Source organism: Meles meles, chromosome 6, assembly GCF_922984935.1.
Source record: "Meles meles chromosome 6, mMelMel3.1 paternal haplotype, whole genome shotgun sequence".
Lineage (NCBI taxonomy): Eukaryota > Metazoa > Chordata > Mammalia > Carnivora > Mustelidae > Meles > Meles meles.
Genome location: NC_060071.1, coordinates 111991412 through 112006551, shown reverse-complemented (window position 1 = coordinate 112006551; position 15140 = coordinate 111991412). Strand labels below are relative to the sequence as shown.

General features: G+C 37.3%; 1 protein-coding gene across 1 annotated transcript in view; it reads right to left on the bottom strand.

The window, feature by feature from the left end:
* The window catches only part of MNAT1 (MNAT1 component of CDK activating kinase), a 213518-nt gene that overhangs the window by 138713 nt on the left and 59665 nt on the right, over positions 1–15140 (bottom strand). The window contains exons 2-3 of the mRNA XM_046010218.1: positions 12601–12753; positions 10026–10099 (exon numbers count right to left, since the gene is read on the bottom strand). Coding sequence (XP_045866174.1) covers positions 10026–10099; positions 12601–12753 — 227 coding nt within the window. The remainder of the gene's footprint in view (positions 1–10025; positions 10100–12600; positions 12754–15140) is intronic.

The window sequence follows — 15140 nt, the reverse complement described above, 5'->3', positions numbered from 1 at the left end:
TCCATCTCTGGTTCTTCTTAGTCTCTACATAATCTGTATGCTTCTGGCTTTTGCCCTCTTTCCTTCCCTCTCTATTCTTTGGGCAATCTCATCACTTTCCATAGTTTCAACCAAATAAATGCCAGGAAATGCTGACACTATTTCAACGTGCATTTCAGAAAGCCAAACACATAATTATCTCCAAATTTGTTCCTCCTTGTAAAACTTTAATCTGTTATAATGATTATCATACTAAGACACCAAGATTTAACATCTTCATCTGACCCCCTCTCCTTTGCATTCTACAAACAGCAGATGCTACCACCAAAATCTCTTTAAAGCTGCCCTTATTCTCAAAGTGCCCTGCCAATATACCAAGCCAGATGGTATTTCTCCCAGATCATTTATAATAACCTCTGACTTAACTTCCTATCTCCAGAATCTTTGCATCTGATCCTATACTCTAACCCAATTCATAACATACAATTCTGTCACACTAATATTTCTGAAGCACACCTCTAATCACCTTGTACCTCTACCATCCTATAGTCCTCTCCTCCCTTCTGCCTTTCCCCCTTTTACTAGAAAAAAAAAAAAAATCACTTTTAGAATTCAGAACCCTTCACGATCTAGCTATAACTATTTTTCTCTCTCCTAAATAAAGACCTCTCCTGAAAGCAGACAGTCTGCATTTCCCAAATATCCCCTACATTTCCTATTCCAGTTCCTTTGATCACACCATTCTGTCAGAATGTCTGATCCCCATTCTTACTACTGAAATTATACCCAATCTTTAAATGTCTACCCAAAAACTAACTTTTCTACAAAATTCTCCCCAACTTCCTTAACTAGAAAGAACTTCCCTTATAAATGCTGAAAACTTTATTTACAACTTATACAAAAATCTCTTTCTACTACATATAATATGTATACACATACACGGTGTTCTTTTTTAAAAGATTTTATTTATTTATTTGACAGAGAGAGAAATCACAAGTAGGCAGAGAAGCAGGCAGAGAGAGAGGGGGAAGCAGGCTCCCCACTGAGCAGAGAGCCCTGATGCGGGGCTCAATCCCAGGACCCCGAGACCACTACCCGAGCCAAAGCCAGAGGCCCAACCCACTGAGCCACCCAGGCATCCCCACAGCATTCTTTACTTACACTTTATCTTGCACTCAAAGAGCATATTTTATACAATCTCTGTATTATCCAGACATAAGGAAAAAAGTGAGAAAAGGAGACAAGGACTTGATGATTATCTATTCGGGTCCCAACACAGGTGCTGCGAGCATACAAAGAATTTCCTATTTTCAAAGACTAAAGATCTCTCTTTAGGGAGATCACCCCAAAACACATAAACTTAAGTAATAATGCAGGACACTATATGATCAAGTGACGACAGGAAAGAACTAAAATTACCGTGCTTCATGCATTAAATAATATCTAGCACTGTGCTAGCTGTTGAAGAAATATTTATTAAAGAAATAAACTGTCCTTCCTTTTAACCAATTAACCCTACTAAAACAAAGTACTGATTATGTCATTTAGTCACTCAGTTCACTCACTGCTTCTGCGTCCACAATGCCTTGAAAAAGGAAAATCTAATGCTTTTCCCTCTCTACTCTGAGTTCTGCAGATTCCTCAGAGTCTCTTCAAGAACCAACGGGAAGAAAGACTAAACAATTCTACCCAGAGAGGCTTTGCTTCATTTGTTTGCTTGAAGTGATCTCTTCAAAATTTTGCTTGAAGAATACACTCTACACTGTGTACCAAATATCTATGAAGTACATATGACAGGCACTATGTCCAGCATCTGGCCTAAATACATCACTTAATCCTCCCAATAACCTTATGAGATAGGTACTTCTATTATTCACACTTTACAGATAAGGTTTAAAGACATTAAATACCTACACCGAAGTTATGCAGCCAGTAAATGCTGTAACCAGGATTTTAACACAGACTATCTGATTCCAAAGCCTGAACTTCTACCTACAATACTAGTTATATTGTTCCTCTCAATGCCAGAAAAACACTGCTAGCACAGTTCAGCTCTTCTGCACCTGCACAGGCTCCACACTTACCTACTTCCAAACTGTGATCATATTTCTCCCAGAGTACCCCTATCTTAGTACCATCCTCAACCCAGAACTATGGATATCCATATCTGCCTCAGCATTCTATATCCAGTTTAAGCACCAATTCTTCTTTATAACTCACTTTGCAGGTACAATCTCCTCATCCCTGAATGCCCACAATATATTGTTTAATATCACACTGGTGGCACTTACCCATTTCCTACCCTATAAAATTATTTTCAATGTACATATATATTTGACCTAAAAGAGTATCAACTGAGGGCAGATTCTAGGTCCAATTCATCTTTATCGCTCCCAACACTTCAATAAAAAATTACCAGTACATACCCATTAAAATGATCAAAATCCAATATACTGACAACAACAAATGCTAACATGGATGTGGAGGAACAAGAACTCTTTCCAACAGGAATGCAAAATGACAGAACACTTTGGAAGACAGTGTCTTACTTACAAAATTAAACATACTCTTACCATTTTATCCAACAATCACACTCCTTGCTATTAATCCAAAGGAACTAAAAACTGTTCACACAAAACCTGTATACAAATGTTTACAGCAGCTTTATTCACAATTGCCAAAGCATGGAAGCAACCAACATGTCCTTCAATAGGTTAATGGATAAACTGTGGTACATCCAGACAATGAAATATTATTCAGCACTAAAATGAAATGAGCTATCAAATCATGAAAAGACAAGGAGGAACCATAAATGCGTTATTTCTGCTAAGTCAAAGAAGCCGATTTGAGAAGGCTACATACTGTATGATTCCAACTACATGACAGTCTAAAAAAGTTAAATCTACAAAAAACAGAAAAAGATCTATGGTTGCCAGAAGTTAGGGGAGGAAGAAGAGACAAAAAGGCAGAACACAGAGGAATTTTAGGGCAGTAAAAAAAAAAAAAAACCCATTCTGTACAATACCATAAGGGTGGATACGTGTCATTATATATTTGTTCAAACCCATAAAATGTACAACATGTACAACTCTCATATAAACTGTGGTCTTTGAGCAATAATGATATGTCTATACAGGCTCATCAATTATGACAAATTTACCACTCTGGTGGGGGGATGCTGATAGCAGGGAAGTCTGTGCATGTGTGGGGTAGAAGATATATAGAACTCTGTACTTTCCACTTAATTTTGCTATGACTCTAAAACTGCTCTAAAAAATAAAGTCTTTTAAAAAGCTCTAGTAAGAGCTCAAGAAATACTTGTGGAATTACCACAAGAGGAAAAAATAAATAAACCAATGCTAATGTTTATAATTACCTTTATAATTACAGATTAAAATGGACTTTATAATTACAGAATTGAATATAATTACAGAATTGAATTCTATAGAATGGCAAAGCAAACAGATACAAAATACAAGAAAAAAATTATCTTGGTTTCTTTTGGTTATAAATCTGAGAAGTAAAGGTAATCAAACTGATATCCTATATTGAACTCTAATAGAATACTTAGAGCAGTTAAAGAAAACACAAAGTTTATCAGCAAGCTGGACTGTGTACTACTGATCTAAGTTTTCTATTAAGTAGAACCCAGAAATAGGTAAAGTTGAAACCTAAGTGAAATTCACCTGTATACAATTTTCTCTCATGCTTATTAAAAACTTTATAATCAATCCCAATAAAACTGAAATTACCAGTTTATTTCATTTTTTCACTTGGAAAGCCAAGGTAATAACAATAAATTTATAATCATAAATAATACAAATTGCTTCCCTTAAAAAGAAGAAAAAATAGGTTTTTTTTTTTTAAAGTAAAGTACTAACTTAAAAACTTTTCAGATGAAGCAAACTTCATTCATGCCATAATGGTTCAGGTTGGCATAATAGTCTTGAAGAAAAAAGAATACAAGATAATTTTCTGTAACAATCATCTGCCCCTTTATCTGGCTGCTGGTATAGCTCAGATGTTGACCTGCCTTTAGTCAAGTATTAAAAGGCTACAAAAAACCTATTGTATTTTCTGAAAGATTTAATGTTATTTAAGTACAACTCTGAAGTCTTTTTGACATCCAGAATTTATAATTAGAGCCCTTAGGACTTTCTCACCCTTTCAAAATAAGCATACCCTGAACCAAAAGAATAATCTATTTATTATGAAACTAAGAACAAACCTTTGAGATAAGCCCTGGGGCCAAAAGGAAACAAGAATTTTTATGTTTAGATTGTCATAACCATAGAAAGGAGCTTATTCTTAATGCTGTAAGAAAGTTCATCTTCATGTGTGCCCCTTCTATTATAATTTTTATGCCATTATTCAAAATTACAGTATCTTAAAATTTTTATATTTGTGACATTGAAAGGATTCAAAATGAAATTTATTTAACCAAATGACCAAACCCCAACTTCTAAATCCTCAAACACTGACTCCTTAGCCTCTCTACCAACTCTATTCCTCTCACTCTAGGCCTAAGCATCTTCAATAGCACCCTTCGACCTCTATAACTGAGTTCAATCTTCTTTAAGGTCCTTCAAAATATGGCCCCAATCTACTTCTTTTTCTTCCATCTCCTAATGTTTCCCCAATTACCATCCCATGTTCTAGACACGGACTAGTAACTACTCTGAGACTAGCAAGCACTTTCATAAGCTCTGAGAGTCAGAAAAACCTATGTTCAAAATTTGGCTCCATTATTTACTAGCAATATAATCCTGAGTACAATACCTAATCTCCCTTTATCTCTTCTCCATATGCAAAATAAGGAATAAAAGTGCATCTCTCAGAGTTGTGAAAATTATGCGAGATAATATGAATACAGTGTAGTCTGGCACTTAGCAGGTGCCCATTAAATTAACATTTGATACTTCTGATTAACAGAGATAGCCAATACAGATATAACAGACATTGAATTAATCATCGTTGAAATCATGAATAAAACACAAAGCAGATAGCTACTGAAACAAGATTTTTAAAGGAAGTTTTATTTACACCATAACAATTAAAACAAATACACACAACTAAGTGGTGTGGCCACACCCTAACAAAACTTAAAAGTGCTAAAACTAGTCTTTCCATCATTGCTTCACTCTCCACCCAACAAAACAATAAAAAATACTGCCTGTTCTCCAGCTTTTATTTTCTTGATTAACACTATACTACTGCGTAAGATCATCAATTTTAACTCATCCCTGCCTGCTCTACCTCACCACCTATATCAAATTATTCTTTGAATATTCTATCTAAAGCATCCCCTTTATCTACTCTACCCCCTACTACCTACCCTCATTATATCCCTGTGACTAAAGTTAGCTCTCATTATTTCTTATCCAAATTGCTGTAATGGTCCCTTAAACATGTTTCCCAAACTCAAAGCTCACCTGTCAATAATCCACATCACTAAGACACTATCCTGCTGACTCACTAGTGGCCATAGAATAAAATCTTACCCTGACAGCTCAGTTTGCAAAGCTCTCATTAACTCAGATCTAGTCTGTTTCTCGAGCCTCATTTCTAGTCATTCCCCATGTTCTACTTACTTATAACATTACTTGCTCATTCTCTAATATATTCAATGCCCTCTATCTCTGTAATTTTGTCTTTTGCTAGAAATGTTCTTCCATCCTCTTCCCACCTGGTAAACTCCTATTTCAACTTTTTTTTTTAATATTTTATTTATTTGACAGAGAGAAATCACAACTAGGCAGAGAGGCAGGCAGAGAGAGAGGAGGAAGCAGGCTCCCCAAGGAGCAGAGAGCCTGATGTGGGGCTCCATCCCAGGACCCTGGGATCCTGACCTGAGCCGAAGGCAGAGGCTTTAACCCACTGAGCCACACAGGTGCCCCCTATTTCAACTTTTAAGGTCAAATTCAAATATGACCTCTTCTATGATCAAACTATACTTCTATTTCCCAATGTTGAATTGTTATCAGTATTCCCATAACACTTTATAAATGCCTGTACTACCTTCACATTATATTATAGTTATTAGTTTACATAATTTTCCTCTTTAGAGTCTGCCCTGCAAGTAGTTCACATAGAACAATTAATATTTGCTGAAGTTCAGAAAATAAAGTCTAAGTCCAAGAGGTTAGACTCCAAACTTCATCAATATCTTCAAATACAATCAGAATGGCTCTTTATCCAGCATGATCAAGATGAGTAGCTGGGACACCTGGGTGGTTCAGTTGTTAAATGTCTGCCTTCAGCTCAGGTAATGATCCCAAGGTCCTGGGATCAGGCCTTACATCAGGCTTCCTGCTTGGTGGGAAGCCTCGTCCTCCATCTCCTGCTTCCCCTGCTTGTGTTCCCTCTCTCACCGTCTCTCTCTCTCTCTCTCTGTCAAATAAATAATAAAATCTTTAAAAAAAAAAAAAAGATTAGTAGCTGATTACTTACAAAAGTCTGTTAAGGGTGGGCAACACACATACACACTCCTTAAATACTTTAACTTAAAACATATATAGTAAGTACACAATCCTTCTCTAACTTAATGACACATAGCCAATGTCTAGTCTTTAGCTTCTTTTTTTTTTTTTTTAAGATTTTATTTATTTATTTGACAGAGAGATCATAAGTAGGCAGAGAGGCGGGCAGAGAGAGAGGAGGAAGCAGGCTCCCTGTTGAGCAGAGAGCCTGATTCGGGGCTCGATCCCAGGACCTGAGATCATGACCTGAGCCGAAGGCAGAGGCTTAACCCACTGAGCCACCCAGGTGCCCCTAGTCTTTAGTTTCTTTAACTGCATCTTTCTTATATAAACTATACTTGTCATCTATATTGTTCAGTTTCCATTTTCTAAAGCAGACACCTTCTCATGGTACTTTTTCCCCCCAACTATATAAACTACTTAATTAAATTACATAATTACAAGTATAAATAAATAAGGCCTGGTTACCAATGCAAACAACTCTCAGTATACAAATGAACTGAAGAAAAGTACAGAGATGAATTGAGGACATCTTCTAATAAACAAGGTTCATCATGTATTCATTATGTTTTGGGCTTCAATCAGTGTATTTATGGAAGGACTGAGAAATGTCAGTTATCCCAATACGTCAATTCAGTGGAGGTAGGTTAAGAAAGCTTCGACATAACTGCAACTGAAGACAGTCCTTCATGAATATACATGATAGCAGAATCACATTCAAATTAAATGCTGCGAGACAGTTTTCTTATCTGGTAAGGGAAGAATTACATATGGTACAGCTGTAATAGCCAGTCTTTCTCTTACCTGTCAATCCTGGCTCCTGCTTCTGGACATAAATATGGTCTTACCTATGGGTCCTCCGTTGTTCACATACCTTCCAACTAATTCATCCCATAGAAAAATATATATGTTTAAAAATAATGGCTCAACCAGAACCTTATTCTAGAATCAAGATCCCCACCTCCCTTCCCCACCTTCTTTGTCCATTGATTTCTTTAGAGTAACCATCTACCTGCCTGCTTGGACTTGTTACCATGTAGTATACCTTGCTCTGTGACATCTATAATCTCCTTTCTCTTTGTTGCCTGACCAGACTCTTAACTGATCACATTGTCTTTCGAATAAATGCGAGCTGGATTTCTTCCTGCTACTATCCAAGTGCCTGTCCTATACTTAATATCTATGTACAGGCAGAATTCTACACTTGCCCAGTTCTTACAGAATTCTTTCAGTTTATCTTCTCAGTTGAGATCATAACTTTTCTACTTTGCCTTAGCACTCCCAATTCTACCATTCTACCACTTTTTCAACTAAAATCCAAGCCACTGATGGTTGCTAATATTACACATAAAGTGCAATCAATACAATTAGAATGAAAAAACAATGGCTCCTCTATCAGGATGGATGAATACCCAACTTTTGTAGCAACATGGATGGGACTGGAAGAGATTATGCAAGCAGACAGAATCAAGTATCATATGGTTTCACTTATTTGTGGAGCATAACAAATGACATGGAGGACATGGGGAGATGGAGAGGAGAAGGGAGTTGAGGGAAATTGGAAGGGGAGGTGAACCATGAGAGACTATGGACTCTGAAAAACAACCTGAGGGTCTTGAAGGGGCAGGAGGTGGAAGGTTGGGGGAACAAAGTGGTGGGTATTAGGGAGGGCACATATTGCATGGAGCACTGGGTGTGATATAAAAACAATGAATACTGTTACGCTGAAAAATTTTAAAAAAAAAGAAAAGAAAAGAAAAAACAATAGCTCCGAGACACTAAAAGATTCCACAAAAAGGTTAAGTTACATTCTGTTCATGCTATTTGCTATGACATAACAAATGAACGTAGATATTTTAGAAAAGTTTCCATAACAGTTGAAATAAAAAGATTCTCTGGATTTTTCTGTTAGTAAAGAAGTTAAAGGCATCAGAATACTCCATTTCTCTATATAAATCTTCTAATGGACAATCAATCTGTTATATTCATATTTTAAATATGAAACAACATAAATACAGCTTGGTTACCAGGTTTGAGAAGAAAAAAGATGATTTGTTTAATTCTCTAAGTCTCATTCTTATTTCCACAATCTGTAATTTCTCTATCATTTCCAAACCTGTATTGAGTAATGATAATTATGGCAGCTATAAAAAAATTAATTTTTTTAATTGATGTATAACAACTTCCAGGCTTTTTAACATCTGTGAAATCTTACATAAGAAAGTGAAAATAGGGGCACCTGGGTGGCTCAGTGGGTTAAAGCCTCTGCCTTCGGCTCAGGTCATGATCCCAGGGTCCTGGGATCAAGCCCCACATCGGGCTCTCTGCTTGGCAGGGAGCCTGCTTCCTCCTCTCTCTCTGCCTACTTGTGATCTCTGTCAAATAAATAAATAAAATCTTAAAAAAAAAAAAAGTGAAAATAGGGGCACCTGGGTGGCTCAGTCATTAAGCATCTGCCTTCAGCACAGGTCATGAACCCGGGGTCCTGAGATCGAGCCCAGCATTAGGCTCCCTGTTCTTCTCCCTCTCCCACTCCCCCTGTTGTGTTCCCTCTTTCACTGAGTCTCTCTCTGTCAAATAAATGAATAAAATCTTTAAAGAAAAAAAAAAAAAGCAAAAATAATTCTTTCTTTTGATGAATGTATCCTTCTGACTAATCACAAAAGAAAGAAAAGGCGCTAAGATTACTCTAGTCTCGGGGCGCCTGGGTGGCTCAGTGGATTAAGCCACTGCCTTCGGCTCAGGTCATGATCTCAGGGTCTTAGGATCAAGCCCTGTGTTGGGCTCTCTGCTTCACAGGGAGCCTGCTTCCTCCTCTCTCTCTGTCTGCCTCTCTGCCTACTTGTGATCTCTCTCTCTGTCAAATAAATAAAATAAAATTAAAAAAAAAAAAAGATTACTCTAGCCTCTGATTCTAGAACGATACTAATAAAAGAATGCCACTTCAATAGTCAACTGCTTCTAACTATTTTCAAACTACTGTATACACAGAAACATAAATGATAAAAAACATATGGCTTTAGTCATCATACACAGATAACAGAAATCCTATTTTTAAAAAATCTGTGTACTTTTTTCTTGTGTTTACTCTAATACCTCCTGAACATATAGATGATATATACAAATACAGCCTTTCTTCTCATCTATAAACTGATACTATTGTGGCACCTGGGTGGCTCAGTTGGTTAAGTGTCTTCCTTTGGTTCAGGTCATGATCTGGGGTCCTGGGATCAAGCCCCGAGTCAGGCTCTCTGCTCAGCAGGGAACCTGCCTCTCCCTCTCTCTCTGCCACTCCCCCACTGTGCTCTCTCTCTCTCTCTCAAATAAATAAATAAAATCTCGGGGGAATAAAAGTGATACTATTTTTCCCGAGACAAAATGTTTATTACTTAAGTATGGCTTCAATTTAACAAACATGATTAAGTACAACAGAAAGTAAAGAGGTAAAACATCAGCTATCACAACAAACTTATTGGAGATTTTGTGTGAGATGTTTATCTTTTAGGCATGTAAAAGATAAAAGCACACAGGGTAACATATCAAAAACACAAGTATCAAAAAACATACCAATTTCTTCCACTTCTTCCAGGAAATCATTATATTCTCTTAGACTAGGAAAGTCTTCCTCTCTTTTATTGTATCTTCAATAGAAGAAAAAAATTCAACACATTACATATCTCTTGTTTTCAGTATTATCTAATTGGTTTCTTTTTACATATTTTACTCATGATATATAGAAAAGGACAGTATATTGCTTACTGTGTAAAACACTGTTTTTTTGACACCATGTTTATAACTAGACCAAGAATGTTGTTCTTAAATTCTTACAATTATAGAGAAGGAACAGAATCAAGAAAGGATGATAAAATATGTTAAATACTTCTAAAACTTAGGGAAAAGAAAGAAAAAGAAATTAGGGGCCCAATTTACTTCTTATAAATAGATTTGCTAATTTTCAGAAACCTAAAAATTAATTCAAAAAACACCTTCCTGGGGCGCCTGGGTGGCTCAGTGGATTAAGCCGCTGCCTTTGGCTCAGGTCATGATCTCAGGATCCTGGGATCGAGCCCCGCATCAGGCTCTCTGCTCTGCAGGGAGCCTGCTTCCTCCTCTCTCTCTGCCTGCCTCTCTGCCTACTTATGATCTCTGTCTGTCAAATAAATAAATAAAATCTTTAAAAAAAAAAAAAAAACACCTTCCTATTTTTCATGACAATAATGGTCTGAAGAATACCAGATCAAGAAATTCTATAAATACTGTAATGTCCTTGTGAAGAATAAGAAAATGACATGGGATCAATAAAAATAAATAAATATAAAAGAGACTATCTAGGGCACTTGGGTGGCTCAGTTGATTAAGCACCTGCCTTCAGCTCAGGTCATGATCCCAGGACCTGTAACTGAGTCCCACATTGGGCTCCTTGCTAGTGGGGAGTCTGCTTCTCTCTACCCCACCCTCTGCTTGTGCTTTCTCTTTCTCTCTCTTAGCTCTCTCTCATGCTCTTGCTCTCTCTCAAATAAATAAATAAAATCTTTAAGAAAGAAATAAAAAATAAAAGAGACTATTTCCCAGAAGCAATACATATAATGAAAGAGCAGCCTGGGACATCGATAAAGTAACACAGGTTAAATACCTAGAAAGATGCTGCTAAAACACTGGCGACCTACAGGGCACGTGGGCGGCATAGTTGGTTGGGTGTCCAATTCTTGCTTTTGGTTCAGATCACAATCTCAGGGTTGTGAGATCGAGCCCCACATCAAGCTTCTCGATGAGCAGAGTCTACATGAGATTCTCTCCGCCCCCCCCACCCCTCCCACTTCTGCTAGCACTCTTTCACTCTTTCTCTCCAAAATAAACAAACAAATCTTTAAAACACTGGTGACCTAGGTTGAAACATATACCACCAAAAATATAATAATACATTAAATTTATACATTAATTCATTAAACTTCAAAAACAGTAAGGTGGCTTTTAATAAAAGGACAGATCGAATAAAACCCAAAACTATTCACAAAGAGTAAAAACTAGAGGTTATCTAGTTATCTGACTAGAGGTAGCTCAGTCAGTTAAGCAAATGCCTTCGGCTCAGGTTGTGATCCTGGGATCTTGGGATAAAGCCCTGCATCTGGCTCCCTGCTCAGTGGGGAGTCTGTCCCTCTCCCTTTCCCCCTGCCCCTCTCCCTGCTTGTATGCTCTCTTATTCTCTCTCAAATAAATAAATAAAATCTTAAAAAAAGAGTAAAAACTAAATTATAAATGAAAAAGATACTATAAAAAATATATTATGTACATACACACATATATGAAAACAAAATATAGGTAAATATATTATGTACATGCACACAGATACATATGAAAACAAATTATAGGTAACATGATTTTCTTTTTTTTTTAAGATTTTATTTATTTATTTGACAGAGAGATCACAAGTAGGCAGAGAGGCAGGCAGAGAGGCAGGCAGAGAGAGAGGAGGAAGCAGGCTCCCTGACAAGCAGAGAGCCCGATGCGGGACTCGATCCCAGGACCCTGAGATCATGACCTGCGCCAAAGGCAGAGGCTTTAACCCACTGAGCCACCCAGGTGCCCCAGTAACATTATTTTCTCTAACAGACTTCAAATCTCAACTTAGATACCTCCAGAGGCCCTACCTGGTATCAGTGACCCAACCAACACTCAGTCACTAACTTCATAATATTCTTCTCAATTTATAAACACACAGTTGTTTTAGTTTGCCTGCTTTATTATCTATCTCCATGCAATTCTATACTACTATACTGAAAGCCTTATGAGGGCAAGGTTCATAGCTATTTTACTCATTTTGTACCTAGTGACAAATATGCATAACACAGCGTTTGCACACAGAAAGTACTCAATATGTATTTAACTAAATTAAAAAACAAACAGTAAATAAACAAATTATAAAGCTATCAATCAAAATGATCCACTCTTCTCTAACCAAGGCTAGATATTCTCTAAGTACTTATTAAATTTCTGTTGAACAAATGCATAGATGAATTTATAATTATTCACTTGCCTAACTGTCCATATTTCCATATTTCCATCAGTAAATAATTATAGCAATTATTGAAACAATACTTAAAGTCCTCTTTGTATACTGAATCAGCCAAACAGTAACAATTACATTTTTAGGACTTTTTTCCGAATCTCAACCTCCTTGTCCACAGTAGGATCTTCAAAGAGTTGTACCCTGAAGTTGCTCTTTCTAAGTGGAGTGCCACATTCAGGACAGTTTCCAGCTCCTCTCATAAACAGTAAATCCACACAACTTTCACATCTGTAAGGAGAAAATACAAGGTAACCTTTAAGCCAATACTCAAATCCAGAACAATTTTGTATATACTTTACCATTTTTGTTGTGTTGGTGGTTTTTTGTTTGGGTGTGTTTTTCTGGCAGGGGAGCAGAGACAGGAAACGTAATCATTGCTACATAAAATTCTCACACACAAAAAAACTTTAGTATTTATTTACATTTGGAGCTTAGTTTTTAGATACAGGTATCCAAATGATGCCAGTTCCATTTTACAAATTAAGCAAATTTGCAAATTAACAAATTAAAACAACTGAGTTGGGGGCTAGGCAGATTCAGAGGTAGCAGGATAGGGAAAAGTCAAAGACGCATGTAAAAGAATGGTCTGTGGTCACCTCCATTTTCAGTCCCACAACACTCTTAGATCTAGGCAAGAAACCTCTACCAAAGAAAGGTTACATTTTAAAGCCCTCGGCAAACTACAATCACTAAAACAAAGACTTTTTTTTTTTTTTTCTCTTTCAGCAAGGAAGTTGTTTTTTTGTCTTGAGGTTTTTTCGGTTTTTTGTGTTTTTTTTTTTGAAAGTACAGTATGCAACTGAACAAACAGGAATTACAAGGGAGAGGTGCTAGCTGAAAAGGGCTTCCCTACCCCTGCCCCGCCCCAGGCCAAAGGAGAAGGAACTGATGGTACCCCTGTATCTATGGATAAAGGGAAAAAATCACCACAGCTTCTGCTCTGAGAAATCATAGAAGGAATGGTCCCTTATGAAAGTTTTAATCAGTTAAAGTTGCCTGCCCCAAATCCACCAGAACTGCATTCCCTCCTTTCTTCTTGGGAAGTATAATTTGGGAAAGAGTATAGAATTTCCTGAAGTCTTAAGTTGGAAAAACAAGGACCTAGAGAGGTTAGCTTCTCTATACTGGATTCATAGGGATCTGACAGGATCAGTTCACACTGTTTTTGATGGGTCCACACCACTCAACCATCCTTGCCCTGTCCCAAGATATCCATGCTACTAATCAGACTAAAAAGTAGAAAGCCTGGCTAAAAGAAAATAACAGTTCCTTTAGCCTCTGGGTCTTGAGGTTGCAGCCCTGGGAAGTAAACGGACAGCATGGGAACTCAAGACTATGCCAAGGGTGTAGCTTAATTCTTAACTAATATTGAAACATTTTGGTATACAGTCCTCTAGTTGTAATCTTGCCCAACTCCACATACATGAAGGCTACAAGAGTCCTAATCACTGTTTTCTTAGCATTATTTGAAATTTTTTTTTAAGGTTTTATTTATTCATTCACTCATTCATTCATTCATTTGTTCGTTCATGAGAAACAGAGAGAGGCGCTGAGGGAGAAGCAGGCTTTCCACAGAGCAGTGAGCCCAACAGGGGACTTGATCCCGGGACCCCAGCCAGGATCATGACTTGAGCCAAAGGCAGATGCTTAACCAACTGAGCCAGCCAGGTGCCCTGAAATTATTTAGTTATGTGCTGATTTTCTGTAACCTTTATGAAGATGGAGGATGTATTTACACTGCATGAGAGCAGGAATCTGGCCTATCTGTTCTCTATTCCCCAGTGCCTAACAGATAATAAGTACTCAAAAAACTATACATAATTTTTTTTTTAATATGTTTTATTGATTTGACAGACAGAAATCACAAGTAGGCAGAGAGGCAGGCAGAGAGAGAGGAGGAAGCAGGCTCCCTGCGGAGCAGAGAGCCCGATGCGGGGCTCGATCCCAGGACTCTGAGATCATGACCTGAGCCGAAGGCAGCGGCTTAGCCCACTGAGCCACCCAGGCGCCCCACTATACATAATTTTAAAATGAATATGAGAGATGAAAAGAGAAAAACTAATGAATAAGGGGACACAAGGAAATAAGAATTTTTAAGGTTGGCTATTAGTAAAATAATAACATTTATCTTTGCATGTTTCTATCTTAACAGTGCCACCAAATACTAGAAAGTAAAAAAAAAAAAAAAAAAAAACCCTAAGAGAACACAGATCACAGTTGTCATTACCAAGATCAACAAAACCCCAGAAAATTCATTTCGGGATTCAGAAGATCGGGAATGGTGCATTTCCCCTAATCTTTGTGGTTAGAGAAAATGAAATCTAACTACAGAAGTTGAAAATGAGCATACTTTAAAACTACACTGACTAGAGATGCCTGCTTGGCTCAGTCAGTTGAACCTCTGACTGTTTCAAGTCAGGTCATGATCTCAAGGTCATGGGATTGAGCCACAGGCTGGGCTCTGCACTGAGCCAGAGTCAGCTTGGGATTCTCTCTCTCCTCTCCCTCTCTTACTTCCACTCCTGCTGTCTCTTTAAAATAAATAAATAAATCTTTTTAAAAACAAATAAATAAAACTACACTGATTAAAGATATTTATAAGTAGGGAGCCACCA